At 68.1% G+C, this 12,420-nt stretch overlaps 1 protein-coding gene across 1 annotated transcript; it reads left to right on the plus strand.

Annotated features, from left to right (window-relative positions):
- Window positions 1-899: 899 nt before the first annotated feature.
- Window positions 900-9,185, plus strand: H696_05094 (serine/threonine protein kinase; the record flags this gene model as incomplete). The annotated part of the gene is made up of 5 exons (XM_009498945.1): window positions 900-2,229; window positions 2,413-7,884; window positions 8,004-8,219; window positions 8,325-8,651; window positions 8,774-9,185. The coding sequence occupies 5 exons, from the start codon at window positions 900-902 to the stop codon at window positions 8,986-8,988; spliced, it is 7,560 nt and encodes a 2,519-aa protein (XP_009497220.1). The 3' UTR covers window positions 8,989-9,185.
- Between the last annotated feature and the right edge of the window lie 3,235 nt (window positions 9,186-12,420).

Here is a 12,420-nt window from a genome sequence, read left to right on the forward strand (position 1 = left end):
TGTGCGCTGGGGAGCATGCAAGAGCAGTCAAGGCGACGGGCACACAGACTGACACACACACAGACACATCGCAGACACACACGCACCTGTGTGCCCAGGCCTCCCCGAGAGCCCCTTTCCAACAGCCACCGCGGAGGTCTTTCCATTGTCGCCGGACGCCAACTCGCCTCCGCCAGCCGGGCTGCTGTCCCGCCTGGTGGCGGATCTCGCGGGCGCCTGTACCGGGCGCGGCTCACCTGACTCGGGGCAAACCCGTGAGAGCGCTGCCTCCGGTAACCCAAGCACGGAGTTACCCCTGGCGTTCCGCCATCAAGTCCCAATGCATCAATGAACATGGTCTCGACCACGGCCGGCCCCCGTGGCCGGTGGGCCTCCCGCGCCTGACCTCCGACCGTCGAGCACGCAAGCCTCCTGGATTCACGCCCGGCTCCAGCCTCGAAGGGACGAGCATACATGAATCACTCCAGGCTTAATGCCCCGTGGCAAGGGGCGGCTGCCCCGGGTCGGGGCCAATCTGGTCCAGAGGCGTCCAGGCGATGGGCCGGCTTTTGCAGGATGCCACATGTCGCGGAGCTGACGCGCGCCGGCAGGGTGAAACATTGTCGCAAGGCGGCGGGCGTGCCTCCAGCCGTGTGGGGCAAACGACCATGCCTCTTCAGGCACCCCTGCTGAGTGGGAGGCGTGGCGGCGTGATGCCCGGGACAACCCTCCCACCCCTCCTCCCCCGCCCTTTCGGGACACCAGCCCTCTCGGCCTTTTGTCTTTCTCCCTCCCTCCCTCGCTCCCTCCCTGGCTGCCTCTTCGCCACGTGGAAAGTCCCTTCTTTCGCCGTCCTCTCGCTTCGTCGGTCTACTCCCCCCCCCCCCCCCCCCCCCCCCCCCCCCCCCCCCCCTCTGCCCATGGCCTTTCCTCGCTGGCCTGCCGCATGGGCGGGCCCCCTTCAGGTGCTCCTGCTGGCCATCCTGATCCTGGCCATGCCAGCCGGCGCAACTGTGGGGCCCGACATTCACCTCCAACAAACGGCAACGGCCCATTCCACCCCTGCCGCCGTGTCCTATTGGGTTTTCGATCGCGCCTCCCGAGAAACCTCCCTTGTCCATGAGATCTCCGCTTTGGGCTTCAGCTCGTCCTTCCTGAGGCGGCAGCTGAGCCTGGACATTTGGCCTGACACTCGAATTGGCGGGTACTTCGGCAATTTTGCCTGGATGGGTATCTCCCCGGTGAACCCCCCGGACCCGGAGACCCTGGTCACCCAGGTCTACTCCTCCTCCTCCGGGGCCTTCTCGCTCTTGGGGGAAAGCGCCTCCGGCCTGCATCTACTTTCCTCCTCGGGGCCCCGTTCGGTTGCGGGCCCCGGGATCAGGGCCCTGGTGGTGCATGCCATCGACCGGGAGTCCGCCTCGGTCTTGGCCCAGGATGACACAAAGGTGTTCGTGGCTCACTTTGCCTCGAGCGTGACCTTCATGCTCCTGGAGCCGACCATCTATACCCAGACCCCCGAAGCCCAGGGGGCCCTCTTCACGGCCGGCATCTCCCAGTGGACCTACTTCCACTTCAAGGATCAAATCTATTTCCTGGATCACCAGTCCCTCAGCGGGGCCGTGGCCTGGCCCATGCTCTCGGCCTCGGCGGTGGCCCTCTGCATGACTCGCATCGAGACGCCTGGCGCCCTCAAGCAAGACCTGGTCATCCTCCGCGCAGATCGAATGCTGCAGGTCCTGCCGGATGTCAGCGGTGTGCTCTTTGGCAATTCCTGGTCCAGTGCCATCCCGGCGGATATGAACATCCAGGGCGGCCACTTCCTGAACCTGAGCCCGGGTGATGCGCCGGTTGATGCCCTTGACAAACGGCTGTTCTATGTCAACCCCCAGGCCAAGCAGCTGTGGCTGATTGACACGGCCGTCCGGCCGGTGGTCTTCCATCGTCTCCGCCCGCCGGGCGGCTTTTCCGCCTGGACCCAGCTGCGACTGCTGCGGCTGTCGCTGGACGATTCGGCCCCCGAGCCCTCGGTTCAGCTGGCCACCGATGCCTTCCTCTACTACATGCCGGAGGACTTCCGATGCGGCCAGGACGCCTCCATCCGATGCAGCACGGACGCCCAGCCGGTCCCCGGCAATGGCTGGACCTGTGCACCCGGGCGCCACCTCTCCCCCTTCCATCCGTCCGGCGAGATGTGTGCCGGTTGCGCGGCCGGCTTTTCGGGCTTCGAGTCGCCCGCGGCCGGGCCCGGTGCGCGCCCCCTCCCCCTCGACGTCGGGGCATGCTGCTTTTCTTGGCCTTTCCTTTGGAAATCCCCCCCCCCCCCGCCTCCCGCCCCCTGCCTTCCCCGCAGGATCGCTTTCATCCCCGATGCCCTCTAATCCCCGAGTTGCTGCCTCCGCCCAATGCCGCCGGCCCTTCCCCTCCTCCTAGTCACTTGCGCTCGCTGCCCGGACAACTGCAACTCCTGCTCCCGAGACATGTGCCACACCTGCTCCAACGGCTTCCTGCTCCAGGTGCACCCGTCCTCCGGGATCGGGTCCTGTGTCAAGACTTGCTCCCCGGGCTTCATGGCAAACGACGGCATCTGCACCTCGGTGTCCGGGCGCTCGGCATACATGGCCCCGGCCAGCTCGACCGACGTCCAGGTGTCCAACGAGCCGTCCCCCTTCACGGTCGTGGCCCGGACGGCCTTCTTCGCGGAAAGCCCCCTCCATTTGATCGAGGTTCGCCAGCCGGCCGACCCGGATGCCGGGACCTCCGACGTGATGCCCACCGGCTGGGCCCTGGGCTTCCGGTCTTCCGGACAGGCGGCCTCCCTGCTGGACGTTCGGGATCCGGCCAGCTCGCCGACCATCCTGCCGGTCCTGCACGGGCCGCTTGCCAGCGCCAGCGTGTCCTCCTATGTGGAGCTCGGGCCCTTCCTCCGGGGGGATACCATTGTGCTGTTTGGAATCTACTGCGACTCCCAAAGGGGGCTGCTATATGTCGAGGCGTTCTGCACACCGGACCCCGGGCAGGACCGGTGCAGGGTGACATTCGGCCCCGAGACGTCGATCGCCACGCCGGTGTGCTCGAGCATCCGCCAAATCGGCCCGCGAGCGGCTGTGACAACCTTTTCCAACCTCACCTTCATGCTTGCCGTCACCTCGGAACAGCGGCTGGAGATGAGGAACATCCAAAACAGCGATGCCCCCCCTGCGCTGGTGTCGCTCTTCCCCTCGGCCCCGAGGCTTCAAGATTGGCTGCTCATGGTGGATCGAATCAACGGCTTGGTTTCCCTGCAGCCGGTGGATCTCCTGCTGGCCGGCGACATTCGCTCGACCCATCCCCTCGATCGAGCGGTCGACACCAACGCCGCCAAGCGCGTGCCCCTAAGCCTGCCCACCGGCCGGCCGCAAGCCCCGACGGAGGCTGTCCTGTCTGCGGTGGAGCCCTCCGGGACGGGGGGCTTCCTGTGGCGTGCGCAGGTCCCCCCGCAGATGGGTGCCGCCCAGGAGCGCACCATCCGCGCGTCGACCGTCCTTCAAAGCCTGGGCCAGCTGCCGGGCGACCCGGGACCGGCGTACCTCCTTCGAACGGTGTCCTTGAGTGGGGTGCCCGGCCATCCGAGTGCCCTGCTGCTTTTGACCGGGGAGTTTGTCGGCCTGGCGCCCTTGGCCTGTGTCGGGCCCGTGGAGGCTCCCTGCTGGCTGCAGCCGGCTGTCTTTGCCCCCCTACACCGGCCTTTGACGCTGGAGCAGCTGCGCCAGGCGGTCCTGGTGCCGAGCCTGCCGGCCGAGCCGCCGGCCGCCGCCGCCGCCGCCGCCGCCGCCGCCGCCGCCGCCGCCGCCGCCGCCGCCGCCGCACTCCCCCGCCTCACCCAGTCCCTGAATGTCCTCCTGCCGAATTCGGACCCATCGTCCCTGACCCGGGTGGAGTTTTGGGCGATTGACTGCCCGGCGGGCTTTTTCCCCCCCAATTGCGACCCGTGTGACGAGGCGTGCGACGGCTGCTTCGGGCCGGGCCCGTTCAATTGCGTGGCCTGCCGGTTCTCCCTGCTCGAGACTCCGGAGACATGCCTGGCCGCCTGCCCGGCCGGCCGCCTGGCCAATGTGGCGACCCGCACCTGCGACTGCCATGCGGATTGCGCCACATGCGGGCCTGACGGCTCGGGCCGGGAGGGGCACATTTGCCTGACCTGCCCCCCGGGCCTCGGGCTGCCGGAGGATGACCCGGCCCCCGAGAGCTGCCTCCCTTGCTCTGCCACCTGCGCGGAGTGCTACCTGGCCGGGCGGCCGGACATGTGTGCCTACTGCCACCCTGGGGACTTCATGTACAATGGGACCTGCTTGCCGGCGTGCCCCGCTTGGACGTGGCTCTTCCCGCCGGCGAACGAGTGTCGGGACTGCCCGCCCGGGTGCGATGCATGCACCGGGCCGGCGCACTGCACGACCTGCATCGACGGCTGGCACATGGGCCCGAGCGACCTTTGCGAGCCGTGTCACCAGTCGTGTGCCACCTGCTCGGATGCCGGCACATGCGACACCTGCCCGCCGGGGTGGGTCTTCCAGTCGACCGAGCCGGCCGTGCCGTCGCCCTGTGTGGACACCTGCCCGGCCGGGGAGTTTGCCGACAGCGGCACTGGTCGGTGCGCCGCGTGCCATGGCACCTGCTCCGAGTGCATCACGTCCGCCCTGCAGTGCACGGCCTGTGCCCCGGCACACTATGGGCTCGGTGGGGCACCCTCCCCCGGGGCTCCTCGTGCTTGCTCTCGCTGCGAGGCCAGCTGCTCCGGCTGCACGGACATCGCCGCCTGCACCTCCTGCAATGAGGGCTTCTTCCTGGACGCCGGCGCCTGTGCGCCCTCCTGCCCGGTGGGCACCTGGCCCGACCCCGGTGCCCGGGTGTGTCGGCCTTGCCCGGCCACCTGCACAGCCTGCACCGGGGCCACCATCTGCACGGCCTGCCCGACCGGCCGCTTCCTTGGAGCGGACAATGCCTGCCACCCGTGCCATGCCTCGTGCGGCAGCTGCTCGGATCCCGGCTCCTGCGATGTGTGCCAGCCCGGCCAGGTGTTCCTCTCCGCCTTGGCCGACATTCCCTCGCTGTGTGCTGCCTCCTGTCCGACTGGGCAATTCCCCGACTTCGGCCTGGGCCGATGCGCGGCCTGCGCCCCGTCTTGCGTGGCGTGCGCCGGCCCGGCCGACCAATGCACGGCCTGTGCCCCGAGCCACTTCGGCCAGGGCGGCGCCGCCTCGCCGGAAGCCCCTCGCAACTGTGCCCCCTGTGCTGCTGGCTGCCTGGCGTGCTCCAATGCGGAAGTCTGCGCCGCCTGCCAGCCGGGGCTCCTCCTGCATGACGGCGTGTGCGTCGGGGCCTGCCCGCTGGGCAGCTGGGCCGACATGCCGGGGGCCAAGTGCCACGCCTGCCCCGACGGCTGCACCTCCTGCATCAGTGCCTCGGAGTGCGGCGGCTGCCAGGCGGACTGGTATCTCGCCCCGGGTGGCCTGTGTGCCCAGTGCCATGTGTCCTGCGATGGGTGCTCGGCGGCCGGAGGCTGCGACGCATGTCGGCCAGGGCTGCACTTCCTCGAGTCCGATGAGCTGGCCGCATCTCTGTGTGGCAGCACCTGCCCGCCCGGGGAGTTGATCCGGGCCGATGGGGCCCGCTGCGAAGCGTGCCATGCCTCCTGTGCCCTGTGCTCCGGGGCTCCGGGGCAGTGCGAGGTGTGTGCACCGGGGTTTGTCATGCTCCAGCCCGGCACATGTGGCCCCTGTCCGGAGGCCTGCGACTCGTGCACGGCCAGTGGCTTCTGCCTTTCCTGCGAGGATGGCGCCTTCCTGAGCCAGGACGGCCGGTGCCTGGCCCAGTGCACGGCCGGCCTATTCGGGGAGGCTGCCTCCGGCACGTGCCAGCCATGTGCCCCGGAGTGCATCGAGTGCAGGGGGCCCACCAGTGCCGAATGCACCGCCTGCTCGGCCGGGCTGGACGCCCTGCCTGGCGGCCAGGCCGACTTGCTTGCTTGCAGGTCGGCCTGCCCGGAGGGCCTGTACCGCGCCGCCGGGTCGGTCGAGTGTGCCCCCTGCGATGGGTCCTGCGCGTCTTGCAACGGCCCGACCGACCACGACTGCTGGCTGTGCACGGCCAATGGCCAGGTGGTGCAGGATGGCGAGTGCCTGCAGGAGTGCGCCCCGGGGTACACGCCGGTGGGCGGCCGGTGCCTGCCCTGCCATCCCTCGTGTGACGAGTGTACCGGCACTCGGAGCACCGAGTGCATCAACTCCTGCCCATCCGGGCTCCGGGCCCTGCCGGCCGGGGCCACGCCGATGCGCTGCGTTTCCGGCTGCCCGGTGGGCTTTTCCACCGGGCCGGATGGCTGCTCCCGGTGCACTTCACACTGCAGCAGCTGCCCCGGCTCGGCCGACACATGCACCCTGTGCGAACGCGGGTGGCTGCTGCAGACGCCGGAGTGTGTGTCCTCCTGCTCGGCCGGCCACTGGCCGCAGGGCGGCCTCTGCACCACTTGCAGCTCAATGTGCGCCACGTGCTACGGCCCGGCGGCCGAGCATTGTCTCACCTGCGGGCCGGAGGCTCCGCACCTGGTGAACGGCCGCTGCCTGGCCGCATGCCCCGCGCGGACCTTCCAATCCGGGCAGACGTGCCTTCCTTGCCATGGGTCTTGCGAGTCGTGTACCGATGGCGGGGCCCAATCCTGCACCAAGTGCCCGAGCGAGCGCGCCCTGTCCGATGGCTATTGTCTGGGAGAGTGCCCGCTCGGCGAGCATGCCGCGGACGAGGGCCCGGCCGGCCGGGTGTGTCGGCCTTGCGCCGGCTCCTGCCGGTCCTGCGTCGGCCCCGGCGCGGACCAATGCCTTGCCTGCTTGCCGGGGCTGCTGCTCGAGGGCGGACGCTGCGTGGCGTCCTGCTCGGCCGGCCATCTTACCTGCTCAGCGACCACCACGTGCGATCCCTGTCCCGGGGGTTGTGCCGCCTGCCAGGCGCTGGGCGCCTCATGCTCGCCCGGCTGCACCGGCTGCGCCGGTGGCCTGTATTTGTCGCACAAGGACGGCATGTGCGTCGAGGCCTGCCCGGCGGGGGAATTCCTGCCAGCCGACACCTCCTCCTGTGGGCTCTGCCATGGATCTTGCCAGACGTGCTTCGGTGCGGAGACCAGCTGCACTTCGTGCCCGGACGGGGCGCCTTGGCTGCACACCCAAAACCACGTCTGTGTCTCCGCCTGCCCGGGGGTCGGCTTCGTCGGGGCAAGCTTCCCCGGCTCGACGCCCGGGCAGGTGTGCCTGCCGTGCCCGGCCGGGTGCGAGTCCTGCTCGGCCGACCGGTTGGACCGGCCGTGCGCCATCTCCCCGGACGGGTCGCTGGCCTGTCCGGCGGTTGCCACCTGCACCGGGTGTGCCTCGCATCTGCTCCTGCATGGGGCCCAGTGCGTGGGGACATGTCCTTCGGAGGGCTTTTTCGAGGACTGGGCTGCGCGGCCTCCCTCCTGTGTGGCTTGCCACCCGGATTGCGCCGCATGCACCGGCCCGGGGCCGGAGCAGTGTCAGCGGGGCTCTTCGCGCCGGGGCGCCGGCCTGGCCCTGGGCCTGGGCCTGGGCTTGGGCCTGCTCCTGCTGCTGCTCCTGCTGATCTTCCTCTTCATCGCCCTCCGGCGCCACCGGGCCAAGGATGCCCGGCTGAAGGAGCTCCCGGTCGAGCTGGACGAAAATGCCACGGTCATGAATACCATGATGGAGCTTTCGCTGCCGGGCTTCCTCCTGGTCAACTTGGACATGGAGTTCATGGTTCTCCCCGTGGACATGCTTGGGGCCGGGAGCCAGGCCAGTGTCACCGCGGCCAAGCCCATTGGCAGTGGTACATTCGAGCGGCTGGGCTGCAGCGACGTGGTGGCCATCAAGCGCATCAAGGGTATGGGCTTTTCTCTTTCTTTTTTTTATTTTCCCGCCTTCTTTTCCCCCTGCCCGGCCTGTTTGTGCTCCTTCGCGACGTGGCTAATCCCCCCGCCCGTGCGCCCGGCCTTTCATCAGCGGAACTCGATGCGCCCACACTGATGGCCCTCTTCCAAAATGAGGTGGCCATCATGTGGCTGCTGCGCGATTGCCCGAACATTGTGCGTCTAATTGGCTACAGCGAGAGCCCGCTGGCCATCGTCATGGAGCGTTTCCAAACCAGCCTCGAGACGCTCCTCCAGTCCGAGGTCCCCTTGCGGCCGGCGGTCCTGATGGACATCGTCATCCAGTGGGGTGCGTGATGATCATGATGAAGAAGAGGCCTCTTTGCTCCGGCACATGTCGCCCGACTGACCAGGGCCCATGGTGCCCTCTTTCCCCCCCCCCCCCTGCATGCAGCCACCGGCTTGGAGGCCATGCACGGCCATGGCGTGGCCCACCGCGACTTGAAGCCGGGTAATGTGTTCGTCAGCCAGACGGCCGATTCTTGGCGCGCGGTCCTCGGCGACATGGGCACCGCCTGCGATTTGAACAGCAACCGGTCTTCGGTGTTGATGGGCTCGCCGCAGGCTCTCAATGCGATGACCGCGCGCTACGCGGGTCCTGAGGTTCATGCCGCCTTCGCACGCAACTGCCCCATGGACCTGGCGCTTCTCCTACCGGCCGATGTCTTCTCGGCGGGGGTCATGCTCTGGTCGTGCCTGACTCGCGCTACCCCCTGGCAAGGTGCATCCCCTTCCGGGCATAAAGACGCCGGCTGCTTTCCAATGCGCCTGTTTTGCCCCGCTCCCTCCTCGACTCTCTCTCTCACACACACATTCACGAACACCCACACATGACGCCTCCAGATAAAAGCATTCAGCAGGTCAACGCCCTCGTTAGAGAGGGGACCCTCCTGGATTTGAAGGCCATTCCAACCGACACGCCTGCCCTTGAGCCCCTTGCTGAGCTTTTGCGGAGTGCCTGGACGGCTGAGCCAGTGGCTCGGCCTTCGGCTGCGGTCTTCCGCCAGACCGTTGCCCATATTGCTCAGCCCCTGGTCACACGCGTCGAAGCAGACTAGCGGTCCATCCCCCGCCCCCGCTCCCGGCAAGCGGGGAGAACGAAGTCGCTTCCGGCGTCGACCACGCCGAGGCATCCGACATTGCCCGCCCCCTCCGCGGACAGTTGGCAGTTGGATCATCAAGCCCATCGCGGGACATCAGCGCCTTTGCACGTGCCCCGTGTTATGGCAATAGACATTTAGCTTTTTGCTGGCCATCCAGGACGCGCTATGCGGTTTTTGCCGAGGGGGGATGCAAAGACGTGTTTCGCATTGCCCGGGCCTGGAGACGGCTGCACGATTGTGCGCTCGGCGAGATCGACAGGGGAGGAGATCGCCAGGAGTCGGCGAGGCAAAAACACCGCAACATCCATCCCCCCAGCGGCCATCTGCTCCCCGTCCACAGTGCCTCGGAGGGCGGGGCAAGGGCGCATACCGGCGCAAAGGCTGGAGTCTGTGCTCTCGGCCGACCTTGAGGAGGGGGAACCCGGGCGCCGGACAGATCGACCAGGCCTCAAGTGTTGAATGGACCGAGCTAGGGCGCCTGGAACAGCAGGGGAGGGCGCAACAGGGGCCGGGCTCGACCGGGGATGCTTGGAGATGCCCCGCAGGAAAGAAAAAAGCAATCCGCCCCGATGTGCGCCCAGCACCCCGAATGCAGGGCGCTCAGGCTGTGGCCGCACCCTGCCTTTGGGGGGCTCCTCCCGGCTGGAGCCACTCGAATGGCCCGCCTTTTTTCAGTTGCGCATCTTGCCTCGTCGATCTTTCACCCGAACCCTCTGCCATGCCTTTTCTCGCTCCCATGTGTGGGCATTATGTCTCCCCTGAGCAGGTCATAACCTGGAGCCCGCTGCTGAACACAGTATAAAGAGCTTCCGTGGGCTGGCTGTTCCGCACCGGCGGGATATGCCCATTTGTGCAGCCACGTTCGAAAGCAGCCCCTCCTGCCATTCCGCGCGGCACATCGTAGGGCAGGGGACGGAGGGAGGGCGGGACAATCCGAGCTCCTGTCTCGGAGAGTGTATGCCACACGAGCACGATTCCGGGGCATCGGCAGGGCAGACGTCGGCCACATCGAGTGACAGCCGGCCGGCGCCAGTATGATGGGGGCCTCCGGCCGGACACCGGAGATGAGCCTTCGGGCGCCTTTTCGGAGATCCCGCATCCGGGTGGAAAACACGCCGGGGGGTCGGCTGACATTGGTCCCGCCACCAAACCTTGTCCCGGGGATTTTTCCGCGACCCCTGCCGATGGATCGACCCAAGCCCAGAGACAACCCACGGGCGGGCCACGACCGCTACCAGGCTGGCTCACGGTGGCACGCCGGAAAGTGGCTCCCCCGGGTCCAGGGCACCCGGCTTAGGCGGTCGCCACTTGTGGCTTCGCTTCCGGGCACCAAGTCCCGAGCAATGGGGGGCCTGTGTCCGGGCCATGCGAACAAAGGCGGCGATCTCCGGCCAGCGTGCCAAGGGAGGGCGAAGCGACAAACGCAATGCCGATAACGGCCATGTCATCCCGGGGATATGGTCGCGTCTTCGGGCCGCTTGCCTTGCACATGCTCACCCCGCTGCCTGGCTCGCTGCTGCTGTCGGGCCGTCTTCACTCTGGGACGCGCCTCCACACGGGACCATGCCATGGGGAGGTCCGCTGATCTACCTCCTCCGCAAGAGAGGACCGTGCATTTGTCGATCCCCATCGGGGTGGCTCCTCGTGGCCCCCGGCCCTTCCGCTCTTCCCGTGCGTTCCCCCTTTCCAGGGGGTCCCAACCAGCGGGAGCTCCTGTCCTTGCCTTGCCTCCAGGTGGCCGCACCCCGAAGGAGGCCCATCCTTCCTGCGGAGCCGGTGATGCTTCCATTGCCCTGCGTTTGCCCGTCCTCCCCTTCCTTGGAGCGGGGCGACTTCGTCCCTGGTGTACACCATCGGCGGGGTGCAACTCGCCAGCTTTCTTTTTTCTCCCTCCTGCTGCTGCTCGGTACCCGCATGGTGTCGCACCTCGGGATGGAAGGCTGCTGCTGCCAAGGTCGACCACCGGTCCATGGGAATTCCCTGCCAGGCCCGAAGCACTTTCAGGATCCTCGTCGGCGATTGGGGAAAAAAAAGACGCTCATACAACACATGAGACAAAAGGATGGCCAAGAGAGGGGGGGGGCATCACGGCCCCAAAGGAAAGAGGGCCCTCGGGGTCTGCCATGGCAAGGGGAAGACCAAGCCCCCCCCCCCCCCCCCCGGGCGCAGTGAGATTCAGACACCCGAATCGCGGGGCTCCCCCACCAAGAGAGAGCGGCATCCCGCCGCCTCCCTCGTCCACCAGGGGGGGGGGGGGTGAAACACAGGTTTGAAAAGGGAAAAAGCCCAAAATCACAGGCACACACACACACACATGGGAAAGAGAGGGACGACACAAAGGGTATATTTCGAAACGGGAAAAAAGGGTCGATGATGATGGGAGGGAGCCAACTGCAACACACGCAGGACCACCGTCACATGGGGGGGGGGGGGGGGGGGGGGGGGGGGGGGGGGGGGGGGGGGGGGGGGGGGGGGGGGGGGGGGGGGGGGGGGGGGGGTGAAACACCCACGAAAAAGCCCGGATCGTGGGTGGGGGGCGGGGGTGGGGGATGACCTTTGGGGAGGTGGGGCCAGCTGGGGGGAGAGGGACGACGGAGCACCTGGCAGGCCCCACACACTCTCACCGCCCGAACCGGGGGGCGGCCGGACCGGAGAATAGGTGGCTGGGGCCATCGTCGGCAGGGGGGTTCGGGGGATAGCCGTGTCTTGTCCTGTCCTGTGGCACCCCTGCGCGGGCAGGCCCATGCTCCCCCCGCCTCTGGGACAGAGGGGGCGCAAACATGGGACGGGAGCCGCCTGCACTCCCATGGCCGGGACGCGGCGGCAAGCTTGAGACAGAGGAAGAAAGAGACAGCCGGCCGTATGGCAGCGGGTAGACGTGCGGGGGGGGGGGGGCGGGGGGCCCGACCTATGCCACAAGGTGTGGCCGGGCGTCGTGCGGCCGGGAGGCCGATCGCGATCGAATTTCATATGAGCTTCCCACATTCGTGCTGCCTCCCCCCTCCCCCCTCCCCCCCTTGTGGCTTGCCCATCCGCCGATCAGCCTTTGGGGCCCTTGTCGTATGGACCGCCGCGGCGCGGCCTGAGGCGCGGCGAACCGGCTGCTGGCTGCTCGGCGCGAGCCGGACACATGCATATGGCGCCGCGTGGGTGGCGGGGTCGCCCTTTCAGCCTCCGCCATGCTTGCACTCCCCCCCCCGGGTCCCGGACATGTGCGTGTCCGGCACGACGCCCGCGGGTAACGGGTCTGGCCAGGGCGGCGCGGGGCGGTCCCCAAAAAAGAGCCGAGAGGAGGGCAACTGCCCCGCCGTCAGCTGGGCCCCGGAGCAGACACACATGTACTCCCCGGCCGGCGTGGTGCGCGTGCGGGTGTGCACCCCCCCCCCC

This window comes from Fonticula alba, assembly GCF_000388065.1.
Source record: "Fonticula alba strain ATCC 38817 unplaced genomic scaffold supercont2.9, whole genome shotgun sequence".
Taxonomy (NCBI): domain Eukaryota; order Rotosphaerida; family Fonticulaceae; genus Fonticula; species Fonticula alba.